General features: G+C 41.7%; 3 protein-coding genes across 4 annotated transcripts in view; 1 reads left to right on the plus strand and 2 right to left on the minus strand.

The window, feature by feature from the left end:
* Positions 1 to 7,175, minus strand: part of AK7 (adenylate kinase 7) — a 29,672-nt gene extending 22,497 nt beyond the window's left edge. For both annotated transcript variants that reach the window (XM_063159999.1, XM_063159998.1), the window contains exons 1-5: positions 7,057 to 7,175; positions 6,315 to 6,488; positions 5,087 to 5,195; positions 4,188 to 4,282; positions 3,334 to 3,444 (exon numbers count right to left, since the gene is read on the minus strand). In XM_063159999.1, coding sequence (XP_063016069.1) covers positions 3,334 to 3,444; positions 4,188 to 4,282; positions 5,087 to 5,195; positions 6,315 to 6,488; positions 7,057 to 7,134 — 567 coding nt within the window. In that variant the 5' untranslated portion in view covers positions 7,135 to 7,175. The remainder of the gene's footprint in view (positions 1 to 3,333; positions 3,445 to 4,187; positions 4,283 to 5,086; positions 5,196 to 6,314; positions 6,489 to 7,056) is intronic.
* An 841-nt stretch (positions 7,176 to 8,016) lies between these two features.
* On the minus strand, positions 8,017 to 11,821 carry GSKIP (GSK3B interacting protein). Its single transcript, XM_063160000.1, has 3 exons — positions 11,758 to 11,821; positions 10,493 to 10,751; positions 8,017 to 9,909 (listed from the first exon to the last, which is right to left on the minus strand). Exons 2-3 carry the CDS (start codon positions 10,748 to 10,750, stop codon positions 9,748 to 9,750), a joined length of 420 nt encoding a protein of 139 aa, XP_063016070.1. The 5' UTR covers position 10,751; positions 11,758 to 11,821; the 3' UTR covers positions 8,017 to 9,747.
* A 558-nt stretch (positions 11,822 to 12,379) lies between these two features.
* ATG2B (autophagy related 2B) overlaps positions 12,380 to 14,140 on the plus strand; it is a 45,510-nt gene continuing 43,749 nt past the window's right edge. The window contains exon 1 of the mRNA XM_063160002.1: positions 12,380 to 12,578. Within this exon, the coding sequence (XP_063016072.1) occupies positions 12,417 to 12,578 (162 nt within the window). The 5' untranslated portion in view covers positions 12,380 to 12,416. The remainder of the gene's footprint in view (positions 12,579 to 14,140) is intronic.

Below are 14,140 nucleotides of genomic sequence, written 5' to 3' on the forward strand. Positions count from 1 at the left end.
ATTTGTGTACCAGTCAAACAAAGATCACCCCTAGTTATGGGTCAGATGGCAACCAGCAACCATCACTGAACCCCCTGAATACACCTGTGTGGATACCTGGAACCTGGACTGTAAGGTAAACCACCAGCAACTTGAGATAAGGTGAAGGCGGTGTTATCCCAGACAATGCATTACAAAACATTATAAAGCTTACATTAACAAAGCTTGGGGAGAAGAATGATAATGCTGATAATGATCACAAAATGCAGAATTTACAGGCCATAAGGAAAGCCAGCTCAGCAAGTGTGCTGAAATCAGCTTCAACTGGATAAAATAGTAATTCTGGCGAGGGGGGGGGTCATGACCACCAAATTATGGCCTTCTCACTCAAGAAACCCATCAACTCAAAAGAAGAGAAAGACTGATCTTGGGGCTAATTACCATTAGAAATGAGGGAATAATTTAACCAGTAGGTTAAGAGAACTCTGTGGCCAATGAACATTAATTCCTTTTTTTGCTAAAATGTATGAAAAGGAAAAGTTTTGATATGAAGAAGGACCAACATGATGCCACAGGATCCTTGGGTGGTGACTATCTTCTGCTTGATCTCTGTCCTCTGTTTTCTATTTCTTTCTATCTCTCTACCTCATATTTAGTGTTAAATAAAATCTGTATAATTGACTTCAGTTTGTGGTCTCATTTGCATCTTTATTTGGGAAGAGGTATCTCTTACTACTCGGATCTTAACACACACTGAGTTTGCTTGGGTGATTCCATGACAGATAGTGTTTGCACCTAAGAGCAGCAGCTCCCAGGGCTCCTTTGGGCAGGCTGCAGACATGTCCCAGAAGATACATAGTAATTTCTGTCTCCTAGCAGGAAAAACCTGCCTCTTCTGAATGCACAGGAGGTGCTACTTCTCATTTCCCTTAAAAGGAATGTAACACAGGGTTTTCTTCCATGTACCTTGTGCTAACTCCTGCCTTGTGTGAAGACAAACCCTAGTTTTGCACTGAGTTCTGTATTTCACTGAAATGCATACCTCTAGAACAGGTTCAATTCCTCTAACAATAGTTACTCAGCGTCACAAGCCACCCATTGAGGAGGTACTACTTGACGTTACTTGGCTATAGGTAATTTTAAACACAGGGCAGTGTTTAGGCATGTTGCTGTTCCTCGCGGCACGTTTAGTCCCGGGTAAGGAATGTCACGTTCCCGTGCTGTTCATTAAAGCCACTAGGTGTCACTTTCTAGCTGGGATCCTCAGCTCCGGGCTGTGTTTTTTTTTGGCTTGTTTGCTTGCTTCTTAAAAATTGCTTGAAGTGAGAAACAGGTCTAAATGGATTCGGGAACTGTGATGTCACTGAGAACAGAGATGCGGGATGAAAAGCTTTTCTGCCTTTGGCAGGCAGACATTTCTCCAAGGATTCTGAATTTGGCAGGACCCCAGAGATTGCAACTTCTGAGAAAAGTGACACAACCTGAATGCCCTGAATGCCACAAAGATAAAGGTAAAATATTGCTAGTGATAAAAAACAAAGATGCTAAAACTCTCAGACTGTTACTGAATTTTAATGAAAAAATAGGTGAGAGGTACACTAATGCAGAGAGGTGAAATCTTGCTTTAAGAAACAACTTCCAATAAATTGCACTCTGAACAGGCAATATGGCTTAGAAAACCTTCTATTCTTGGTGCAATAGCTTTTTTACACGGCTGGCTGATGAATTCTAGTGTCCGAGGTCTTTGCAGGGAACGATAACACTGTAATTTCTTTCCCTGATGGCATATTTCCTAGATAACACTGAATTTAGGAATGAGTGAAGACTGTAATCCAGAAGTCTTCAGCCATCACAGAAAGCCAAAGCTGATTCCATGGGAAGAACAGATGCTTTGGAGCCATCCTGCTCCAAAGTGCTGACAGAAACCATCCAGGGGCAGTGATACCCATTGGTGCTGCCACTGGAGTTCTGGAGCAAAGGGGCTCCTTTTGAAAGGGTTACAGCAGGTAGTATTGAAAATATTCAAGATGCTTTATCATGTACTGCTACATATCTGTCTTCTTAACAGATGTTCAGCCTGGCAAACACTTAGTAGCTAATTATATAAATACTTGTGGTATGCAGTGACTCAGTGCTTTGGACTAGTCAGAAAAATTGCCAATAATTCATCTGGGTATCAAGTGGTGGCAGAAGTTAACACTAGGTTGATGGATGTTGTTTAAAATTTTCATGTTTTTAACACTGCAGGTGTGAAACTCATCCCATGGTCTTACAAGTCCATGTTAGCATAGTAAGTGAAAAACTAATTCACCACTGCTTTTTCAAGCTAGAAACCAAATTTTTACTTGTATTCTGTACCATTAGATCCACAGTAGAACAGAATATAATTTCTAGTGCTATTTTCTCAGCAGGACATAAGACATCAAATATATGCTCAAACTAGAGAAAAGTTTTTTTCACAATAAACTCTGTTATTAGCTGGATAAATTTCTGAAATTGACATTGAATTATATTGCTTATGGGAGACTCCTAACACAGAAAAAGAATGACCAAATGGCACCTTCATCATCAGTGTATTTTGTTGTCTTTGAACCTCCTCACTACTCCGCCACTAATGACAACAGCTTCCATTTTCCTGAATTGCAAGCTGAGCCACTATTGGTATTTATATAATAATAGTTCTTAAAGACAAATAGAGGCATAGTCTGTTCTCCAGTAAGATTAATGGCCTAATCAGACCAAAGCAAGCAAAGCTGAAGGAGGGGATTTAAAAATATGTAAAGTGATAACATATTGTAGCTATTCTGTGTCAGCTTTATGGCCATGATTTTAGAGTAAATTATAGGGTGGAACAAAAGTCAACAAGGCCTCTGCTCCAAGAGCACAAACTATCCAGGACATGATAGGTGTGGCCAGAACATCTAAGGATTTAAGAGTCGTAGTACTAACATAGCTTGCTGATATTTAAAGATGCTGCTTTTCTTTAGAGCAGTACTAGTATCTCATTCCTCTACAATCTTTCTTCCTTAAATCTTTCCATACAGACTCCAGCTTTGATTGTCTCTGGTACAACCAAAGAAACAGTATTTTTTTAAGATGAGCATGATTTACTCCCTACCTAAGAAAAAAAAACAAAACATTAAGATTTATATTGTGCATATGCTTAGGTTTCAAAGGACATTATAGTATTCTCCATGCTACTATATTTTATTAATAATTTGTATCATCCATATTTATAAGGACAATATTATATTCTTAAAACTCATTCAAATGGTTTATAAATTCCATTAATATGATAAAGCTCTAAATAAGAAGGCAAACCAGCTTATTTTTATAAAAAAGTTCGATACATACAGTTTTCCCGAGTTTTGCAATGTGTTTTTCAGCATTTAGGTGATCCACAAAGCCAGGATGAGACCTTCTCTTGCGAAAGTCTTCTTCAATAAAAGGAGCTTCAGGATTTTCCTATGAAGAAAAAAAACGTTATTGATATACATTTCCTAAAACAGAACAAATTTTAAAGGTCTAGTTAAAGGTCTAGTTAAAGGAAGTTTTTAAGAAGCATTTTAAAATCTGTTTTAACTTTGTCTTCATTTGAAAACCATCAAGGTTCTGAATTTGATGCTTGAGGTTCAGCATTTTGAAAATGCCATTAGTTCAATTTCAAATTTCATAGTAAAAGATTTTTAACTACTTTTTATATTTCTAAAAACATTACTTTTTATTATATATAGCAGTACACAAGGTTGAAAAACTTTATTTCTGTAACAATGAATTTGAGAATTGCAATAGCATACTACAAAGCACCCAACACGGCTTCTGAAAATACTTTACATATATTGATATAAAGATGTATCCATTTTAATTATGTATTTCATTAAATATGCAATGAATATGGGATTTTTTTAATGACTGAAAGACAGAGCATATTGTGGTTAGCATTTGTCCTGCCTCTTGACTAAGGAACTCCTTCTTATGTCTTTCTGTATCATTATAGCCCAATGCCTCAACTTTTGTGAAAGAGAATTTCATCTAGCAATTTTGGCAGTGAGTAATGGGTAAGGGTGAAAGAATCCTAAAACCCACTCACTTTACCACCTATCATTGAAGTACACACCCAAAATATATTGTATAATTTAATGTAATGAATATTTTCCATTAAATGGCAACATCTGTTGAAAAAATATTAATGTTTTGATATTACTTACATCGTCAAAGGGTTTGGTATTTGCCCAGGTCATTATTGTTGAAATGAGGATGAATAACTTCTGTTTTGCAAAAGTCTCTATTTCCTTATGTAGGGCTGTTAAATGAAAGCAAGAATTTTATTTTAAACTGTATTGTTCAAACTGTAGTTTTGCTTCTATATAAAGGTCCTGGATAGACACTCATACCAATGTTCTATGTGATGTCTTTATAAGCAAATGCTCTTTGAGTTAATATAAAATAAAGATAAAAAATCATGAAAGAAAACAAATAGAGAAAGAAAGAAAAAGCTACTGAAGAAAGAAAAGCAAGCAAACAAAGTTTATTTTAATATAAAACAATAAAATTAATTTTTTTAATGCAAATTATTCTGTTGTCCGAATGTTCATATTATAAAGAAGAAAGCATAATTTAGTTTAGCTGTCATACAAAGAATCATATTGCACTCTCACCATGAAAGGATTCCAGCTGCCTATTAGAAGAATTTGGGTGTAACAATAAGGAGAAAGTTTTCAAAAGACTGCTAGCAATATTTTTTATTGGACTTTAAAGAAAAATAAAATAATTATATAAAATATTGAAATATTCTTTGAATATCACAGGAGCAAATTCTCTACCCACCTCCCAATGCAAAGAGATGGGATGATGGTTGACAGTTATTTGGGGAAATTACTGCCTACAAAGATGTGCCATTTAAAGAGTTGGACCATTCCAAGTCAGCTTCTCTCCCTTCTGAATGTGACAGTGCATTCCATAGCTCCTTGCTATTTATCCAAATAATTTGTGCAGCATTTCTCCATCAAGGAACCCAATTTTATATTAAAGTGAACCCATGACAATTTCATTACACATTGATGGCTACATACAAACCAAATTTCTGTTCAGGTAAAGCTATACTAACCAGAAGCAGCCCATGTTGCTTCCTCAATTTGGCTTACATCCTCAGTGATATTATATAAAACAATTTCACACTCAAGCAAGTGGCTTAAGAGTTCTTCTCGAGAAGAGACCTGAGGGAAAAACAGTCAGATTCTGTCATTAGAGAAAAAAAAATCCTCTTCTAGTTAAATATCTGGATAGAATGTGGTTTTCTAACACTAGGATGTTGGAATTATTCGTAAGATCGTTACCAAACTTTTATCTGTCACATACAAGAAAGCTGATAAAATGGAAATTAAATGCTGAAATTTCTAATTTAGAGTATATGTTAACATAGATAAAAAATAGAGACTTTTAATGGTATTTTAGGATCCATATTTTTAGTGCATTTGTGAGTATTGAAAATATCTGTTACTTACCCAGGTGTTTTAAACAACTATCCATTGGCAGAATAGAGAAGACATAAAAAAATGTCACTTTCCTTGCAAGATAGCATCCTGTAATTTTTATTGACTTCAGATTATCTGTATTACTTGAGCAAATCCAGCAAACACTTTGGACAAAAGCAGTTAAAACTTAACACCACCATCCATAATTTCCTGATTGAACAGTTCAGCTGCATAGACATCTGAATCAAAATTTTCAAATGTTGGAAGAGATTCTTCAATAAGAAGAATAATAACCAGTTTATAACAAGCAGTTTGAGACAGAGGCAATTTCTAGTTTCAGAAAACTAAATCAAGCAATGAGCAATCACATCCACAAGAGCAAGCCTCCTCTAGTTAATTAAACTCTGAACATACACATTTTTATACAAAAATGGAGGTATTCAGAACAACTAGCTGCTAGTGAAAGCTGTGATTTCAGTGAACAGTTAAGAAGGACACTAACATTGAGTCCAGCATCACTACCTTCAAAATGGTGATAAAAGACAAAAAGAAGATGAGAGATCCTTGAAGTGTAAGCTTAGAGAAAAAAAGAAAGCAGACGTATGGATCAATAAGATAGATTTTTTTACAAAAATTTATGAAGAGGACATCATCTATTTTCTGTCTGAGTTCCTTCCTTTTATATTTGCTGTGTCAGACCCAGAAGTGAGGAAGCCAGAGCACATGCAGGAAGCAGAAGGAGTAAAGCAGATAAATACAGGTTCCAGCAGGAACAAAATTTCTTTAGCGTAGGTCATTTTACATGACCTGTGATATTTCTAATGTTGTCTAAGGGCAATCTGAAATCAGACTCATACTTACTGCATACGTTTCCTTTGCAAACTGTAGATCAGCACTCTCTGGATTAGAAAGAGTACCCACTATTTCGTAGGTTTCCCCTGCGCTCGTGGGATCAACAGGGGGTTCATTATCTTCTCCCTCCTCTTCATCTTCTGCGCTTTCAAGCGTCGCCCCAACAACGGAAGTGGATAAATACTGCAATATACAAGACACATATTTTGTATACAAATACCTATTGAGCCCTACACAGCTTGTCGTAATCTCCAGAAGGCACCAGCACCGTCTGACCAGCCCTGCTCCTGTTGTTGGTAATGCTCTTCAGAAACAGCTTCCCACTGAGGGGAAATGCTCAGGCGCGGCTCAGGCTCAACTGGGGTGTGCCGGCTCCCCGTGAGTCCCACGCCTCACAGCCGAGAGTGCCGGCGAGTCCCCGGACGCCTCCGCTCCGCCGCGGCTCTCTCGGGCAGGGGATGCTCACAGAGAACTTGGTTATCGCCCTCCACAGCGATCAGCTGCTGCCTGAACTCTCCCCACCGGCTTTATCCCCACCTCCTGTCCTAACTTTTTATTTTTACTCTTTAGTTTTACTCCATCTTATCCCTTTAGCTGCTCCGTTGCCTCTCCTCAGCAGCTATCTCAGCTGACCCTCCTGTCCGCCCGGCCGAGCTCCCCGGGCACCAGCCGCGGCTCCCCTGCGGGCGGAGCTGCCTGAGGCAGTACGAAGCCGGGGCCGGGAGCAGCTGCGGACCGTCCCCGCGGTCACCTTGCCGATGCTGCGGCCGCAGTAGGAGTCGAGGTGGTTGAGGAAGATGCGGCGGCCCCGCGGCGCCTCCTCCTCCATGGCCCAGGCCGGGACGCGGCCCGTTGCCGCGCGACCGCCGGCGGCCGCACTTCCCCCGGCCGCCGCTGGGGGCGCGCCGCCCCGGCACGGCGGTCGCGCGCTGCGCGCAGGCGCCGTGGGCACCCGGCCCGGGGCAGTCGCGGCCCCTCAGGCTGGGACTTTTGGCGGAACGGCACAACGTGTGTGTGGTACCGCCGAGACAAAAATAGATGTTTATTGTGTTATCCGCCGGCCTTTTCGACAGCAGGCGGGCTATGGGGCTGCCTAGGCGATTCACAGACTAACAGCTGCACCAGCAGCACTTATTCAGCGCTCCGGACAATGGAAACAACTGGCAGCCGAAGGAGACCTGAAATTGTCCCTCCTCAGTGCTGCAGATCCATAGGGGCAGCAACGCCGCGGGACAGGCATGGGAGAGCATTTTGCTCATCCTCCGTAACCCAGAAGGGGTGGAATGACATTGCTGTCCCACTTTTGGGTTAACACTGTGTTATACTACAAATGTAATACAGTTAAAGAAATAGCACAAGTTTCTTCTGTTAGCACCTACAAAATGCCTGTTCTGAAAGTATGCTTATAATAAGCACATAAAATGACGGCTTAGAGACCTCTAAAACAAAAAAAAAAAACCAAACAAGCAAACTTCAAAATTTAGTAATGAAACATTAGTTTGGCATTTTCCCACTTGGATTTCTAACACTCCAAGTCCTTTACAATCACCTACCATACCTTACCTTGCCATTTCATGACAAATTTTCAGCTGATACAAGTTTGCACCCAGTTTTCCAAATAATCCACAGCTAATTCAGATTCGTCTAAGGGCATCATGATTTCAGTTGTTCACTTCCAACTTTACAATAGCTCCACCCCCCACAAGAAAACTTCAATGCACCAGTCCATTTATTTAATTCTTTAGTCATTGAAATTGAACAAGTAAATCAGTTGCAAGGAAAAATATTCAAATATAAATTTGCTGAAGTACATTCTCCTCATAGAGGACTAACCACGTGCCACAGACCTGTGTGCAAAAGAGAGCCTATGAAAAATTTTTGGAGCGTGGAAGCATACCCTAGGGCAGTGGACTAGTTTCAGAAATTTCAACCCAAAAAGATAATAACCATGAAATGGAGCTCTTGAAAACAGAAGCACTAATTACAGTTGTCCTGTCATAGTTGCACATTGCTAACTCAAAACCATTACAAAAGCTCTGGTAGGCTTGCCTGATCCGTATGACTAACCATAGCAGGTATAAGCCAACATAGCTCTACTGAAGCCACTGGAATCTGTGAGAACCAATAAATCTCTAAATGTGGCTCCAAAAAAGCAACTGCATGTACTTGTCACAAAATCATAGAAGAATAATGGGAGGATGGTTTACATAAAGACACATAAATACAGGAATAATAGAAGATTACAAAAGAGTGTGAATGTCATAGAACGTCAGTTCAACTGTACAAGCATTTCCACCCAACTCTAATTTTTAAAAAGTCCACTATTCAGTACATACTTGAAAAGTTATAGCAGAACAATAGATTTATAAAGAGAGTTGTACCAGTTTTTAAGTAGAAAATACAAGTTATATCTTCCAGCTTGTATTAGTCTTAGCAAATTTCAATACAGCCTTTGGTTTCAAACCAATACAAGGCAAATAACATTACAGTGCTTACTTTAGTATTCATTAGGAGAGGACACTGTACAATTGAGGGAGAAAACGTGAAAACTGGGAGTACCAAAGTACTCTATTATAGAAAGTAAAGCAAAAATACTCTTGAGTATATCCTGTACATCATGTAAATACACATTCAAAATAGTAAACAGGCCTTCCAAGCCTCTCAAACAGTTGCAGTACATATTTATAGCATAGATAACATAATTTTTAGGAAATGTGTAGCCCATTATTTCTGTGCTTAATCATTTATGTTTCAGACAATACATTCACATATAAGAAGTTCATCTTGTGTATTATTTGGAGCTTGCTGATTGCCATAGACAAGTACAGATCAATTAACGCTGAGCCTTGCTTTTAACTCAGATACTGCCACTATATAAGCAATGCTCAACTGTTGAAGAACTATCTTTCAAGCTACAAAGCTGACAACTTTCAGATTTACGTATAGCAAATCAAGCAGGAATTCCTTGCAGAAGTTTTCCAGTAATTTTTTCATTAATTGGGTAGAGCAAGTAGTTACCTTCTGTTTTAAAAAGAAGGCATGAAAATTTTCAGTAAGCACACACACAAAGAATTACTACTTATATCTATAACATTCAGTCTCTATTTTTTTAGTTTTGAATACTAAGACTTGGAAAAGAGACCAAGGTTTTTGAACATTGTATGGAGCAACTTACATGCTCAATTACAACAGAAAGTAAAATTAAGAATTTTTTCTGCTATTTATCAAAGTGGCTTTTAATAACATTGATATATATGCAAAACCATGGTAGCAAAATGTTATATAATATACTTGTTATAACATATAAATGTTATATAATAATGTAGTAACATGAAGTAGACTTTAATCCAAGAAATGAGGCTTAAGATGTTTGTAAGGAAGATCTCAGTGCTTCATAGTAAGAATTCCTTCTGGCACTAAATCTTCCTTCTGTCTGGGTAAGTCATGACTGACTTTCTTTCTTCAAAGCTTCTAGTCTTTGTAGTAATGCATTTCCAAACACCTCTCGATATGCAGGGCTGAGAGAGTCCAACAAGGAGTAGACAGTTTCATGATATGGAGTTTGCAGTCTATCATCAGTCTGATCAAAATCATAAGCTACTACCTGCAACAAAGAATTGGGTGGTTAAATTTCTGTGGTGATGATCACCTTGGTACATGTAGCACAACACTTAACCTGTAAGAAAAAAAAATACTGAATTTAAATCACAGTCTCTTCTTTCTACTGTGGAGCTTACTGGTTAGACAGTATTTAAGACAATTTCAAATACCTTTTGTCCAAATCTCAGAATGTTAGTAAAATACATTGTTTGTAAAGAAGTCTCACATCTACATGTCTGTATAAAAATTAAAAATGGTGCAAAAAAAAAAAATTGTATAGATGTTGCATTACTGACTTTGGGTACCTGAGAAACCCAAAGATTGACATACCTGTAACAAATTACTTATTCTGGCTTCGCCATTTTGTGTCTTAAGTAAATTCCTGGTTTTTTATTAACTTCTCTTCTAGCTTTGTTGCAAGTAACTAGCTAAAGTTCCCTCTTCTAGAAGAAAACATGTAGATCAGGCTTTCATAAAAGTACAAGAGGAATATGTGTGGTTGTCAGTAAAGTATTTTTCTAGGCACCTTTTGAATATGGTCATTGTTCAAAACAAAGAAGTTTAAGAAATTACAAAAATTGGCTTACCCTAAGTCCCGCTTCAGTGAGCTCCAGACAGTATCTGTTCCTTTCCCTGGTTTCCACATTGATGTATGCCACATCCTCTGCACAGGGAAGGGTTTTTGACACAAACATGTTACTGACAGCAAACAAAACATCATTTACAACAGCTTCGGCTTCTAGTCTCATATCTTTCACATCTGTTCCTTCGAAGTCTCTATAATCAGAATCTTCTTCAAACCCTGTATTATTGGCCAACTCCATAGGATTGCAATCAGTCTCCATCCTGCATATAAAAACATTTATTTTAGACTTATTATACCACTGCACTCAATAGATAATAACACTATAAAACACATGTTATATTTTAAACAGATGTATATATATTTTAAACATTGTTCAAAAAGGAAACTATGAGACTCAGTGACTTCCATAACTCATGAAATGAAAACCTAGAGAACTCAAACACAAGACATTCAGAACAAGTGCTGAAGAAGATTACATGAACATTTAGAAGTGGTATCAGTATCACCGAGGCTAGTTTTTCTCAGGCAAGTTAACTTGTATTCTGTGGTATAGGACTCTTAAGATTCAGCGGTCATTAATTCTGCCCTTTGCTGATGCAGAATGTAGGAGGAAGACAAGTCATGCCTGGAAGAAGCGAAATCAATAGCTGCAGAAAAAAACCCCCTACTGTTGGTGCATATAAGGAAGACTCAGAAAAATCTATGAACGAAATGGGTTATCAGAGACCTTAGGAACTAAAGGCAGCTGTTTGTTACAGTCACTAAATAAAGCTCCTGTTCATCTTTTGCGCACAACTGCCGATACATTCCAGAGACACAGGCTGCTGCTCTTTGCCAGCCACTGGTCCCAAAGGGGCAGCCCCAGCGGGGTCACCGCCGCCCGCGGCTCCGGCAGTGGCCCCGCGGGTACCGGTGTGCCCAGGAGGGCTCAGCCAACACCTGAGGAACCCGCGGGTACCAGGAGGCCTCAGCCGACACCTGTGGAACCAGCTGGAGGCAGCAGGGACAGAGAGCCCCTCGCGCGGGACGCTGCCCGAGAGCTCCGGTAGCTGAGCACGGCTGTCGGGAGTTAATGGGGGCTGCAGTCACCGATCCGCAACGTGCGGGACATTCACCCCACGGGATCCGCCGCTTCCTGCCATATCCCACCGCCGACACACAAACAAATTCAAAAGACGCTGCAAGCAACAGGGGAGCGGGATACCGAGCTGCGCAGCCTCCCGCTCCCAGGGACCGCACCCCCGCCGCGCCCCGGAGCGCACCTACCAGCGCCGATGGGCGGCCGAGGCCCCGCCGCCCGACCCCGCACGGCTCCAGACGCGCCCGCCGCCCTGCCCCTCCCCGCTCGCTCAGCGCACAGCGCCCGCCGCGCTGCTTCGCGGGCCGCTCCCCGGAGAGGCGGCCCCGGCGCCACCGGCTGCACGACGCCTTCCGGGCGCGCCGCACCGCCTCTCCCGCGGCCGCTTCCGCCCCCGCCTGCTCCGCGCGGCGACGCCACTTCCCGCACGTCACGGTGCCGGTGGTCGGCGGGGGGCGCCGGGAGGAAGGGGACGAGCAGCCGCGATCGGCCTGGCCGCCCTCGCCAGCGGCGCGGAGCTGACGGGGAGGGGCTGCCCTCCCGCCGGACCCCGGCCCTTCCCCGCGCAGCGCGGCTGCGGCGGCCCCTCCGCGCCCGAGAAGATGGCGGCGGTGTCCGAGTGAGGATGGAGCTGCCTGTCAGCGCCTCTTCGCCCTAGGGCGGGCAGTGCCGCCCCGCCGGGGCGTGAGGGGCGGCGGCGGTGCCGCCCGGTAGTGCGGAGCCCCCGCCGTAGCCCGCGCCGAGGGGCGAGGCTTGGCCTGGCGGCCCCACTCAGCTGCTTCGCGCCTCCGCTCTCCGCCGGCCCCGTCCCGCCGCCCGGCCTCGCGGCCCCCGGCGTGCAGCCGCCATGCCGTGGCCTTTCTCGGAGTCCATCAAGAAGAGAGCCTGCAGGTACCTGCTGCAGAGGTACCTGGGCCACTTCTTGCAGGAGAAGCTCAGCCTGGAGCAGCTCAGCCTGGATCTCTACCAGGGCACCGGCTCCTTGACGCAGGTCCCTCTGGATAAGTGGGTAAGAGATGCTGGCGCTTCACCCCCTCGGCTCCTGCGGCGTCTGAAGGACCAGCTGATTCTCTGCCCCCGACTGCCACCCACTTCATTCTCAATACCCAGCCTCTTCTATGTAAAAAGTTATAACCATAATTAGCATTTAATCCAGGGAACTGTTGTCTGATATGATAGCACTAAAGAAAAAAAAGTCTCGGCATTTGTTTCAGATACATTTTTCTAGCCACACTTCGATTGTGTAATTTTTAGTTATGAGAAAAGAAACAAAAACTGAAAGAAGGCAATAGCTGCTAATATTTCAGGGAGAACGAGCTAGTGTACCCCAAACTTCTAGAAATCGCTGTCGTTAATGAGTATGTTTACTGACTGCTAGAGATGGTGAGAACAAAGTAATCCCTGTGGTATCTATGCTTTGTCTTTGTCTTGGAGACGTGTTGGTTCTTAATCATAGTGTTATGCTGAGCTTAGTCTGTGTAGTTCTCTAAAGATTGTCCCCTCGTCCTGTAGTGGTGAAAGTACTTGTTGACAAGAAGAAAGCTGATTTTAGCTGGAGTTTGCTCAGCAGGTGGCCTGTCACACTCCAGTCCTGGCATGCTTTTCTATACGTGTGTGTCTCTACACAGATATTTATATTTCCAGCCTACTCTAGAGACAGACCTTTGGATTACTGTGTTTGTAATATTTTGTAAAGGTTCTTGGTTTAATTTCCAACATTACTGCATTCTACGTGTCAGTCGAGTGTGTCTTGGGGAGATTAAGTGCTGCAGTGAGCAGTGAATAGGTCACTGACTTCCAGGGTAGTGTAGATGATGAGCTTGGTCCTTTGCTTTAATGTTTTCCAAACCACATTTTTATTACAGTATGTACTGGTATTAGGCCATGCAGGGTACATTTTAAAATACTTGTGAATATATGATGTTTTCAGGTAATGGTTTTTAATGTTGTTAGTGTGACAATGTGTTCAAAAGTGGTAGGGGACAGACGCTTACAGAAGTGTTCAATGTTACCAATGTTTGAGTGTGGACTTTCTTTTGTTGTTTGCTTGTTTGCTTCCTTCTTTTCTTTTCTGGCCGCGTCTGCAGCTTGTTTTCTGTGGCAGGCTTGCAGTGAGGCTTTAATTGAATTATTATGCCCTCTAGTGGGTATCGAGCTCTCTTTGCGAGTCAAAGGGATATTATTTAAAATGTAAAATACTTAGTAACAAAGCAGTTACGGGTCGGTACTAAGTGAAGTGTGCATAACGTATACACAGTGATTAAATGAATATACTGTAATGCTTAGGTGATCTTCCCCATTTGTGGATCAGCATTTTTCGGTTCCACTTGTAAACAATTACATGTTTGAGGCTCTCTGCACGTGACTCTCCTGTATGACAGATTGCAAAAGCAGATGTCACGGAAGTACTACAGCTCTTTTTTCCCCCTAGTCATTGTAACCTTGTTCTCAATGAATCACCAGGATGACTGTATTTTTACATGGCATCCATTTTTGCAGACACTTCTGTTCATCCCAGCACTGTAGATACTTTAGCCAACATGGTGTTTATTTGTACAGATATGTAGGAAT

Source organism: Melospiza melodia, chromosome 6 (assembly GCF_035770615.1).
Source record: "Melospiza melodia melodia isolate bMelMel2 chromosome 6, bMelMel2.pri, whole genome shotgun sequence".
NCBI lineage: Eukaryota > Metazoa > Chordata > Aves > Passeriformes > Passerellidae > Melospiza > Melospiza melodia.

Excerpts from the sequence above, each read along its gene's own strand:
- GSKIP (XM_063160000.1), bottom strand. The coding sequence starts at position 10,750 with ATGGAGACTGATTGCAATCCTATGGAGTTGGCCAATAATACAGGGTTT. Across the intron at positions 9,910-10,492 it reads TCACTGAAGCGGGACTTAGG|GTAGTAGCTTATGATTTTGA; the intron begins GTAAGCCAATTT and ends TCTTTGTTGCAG.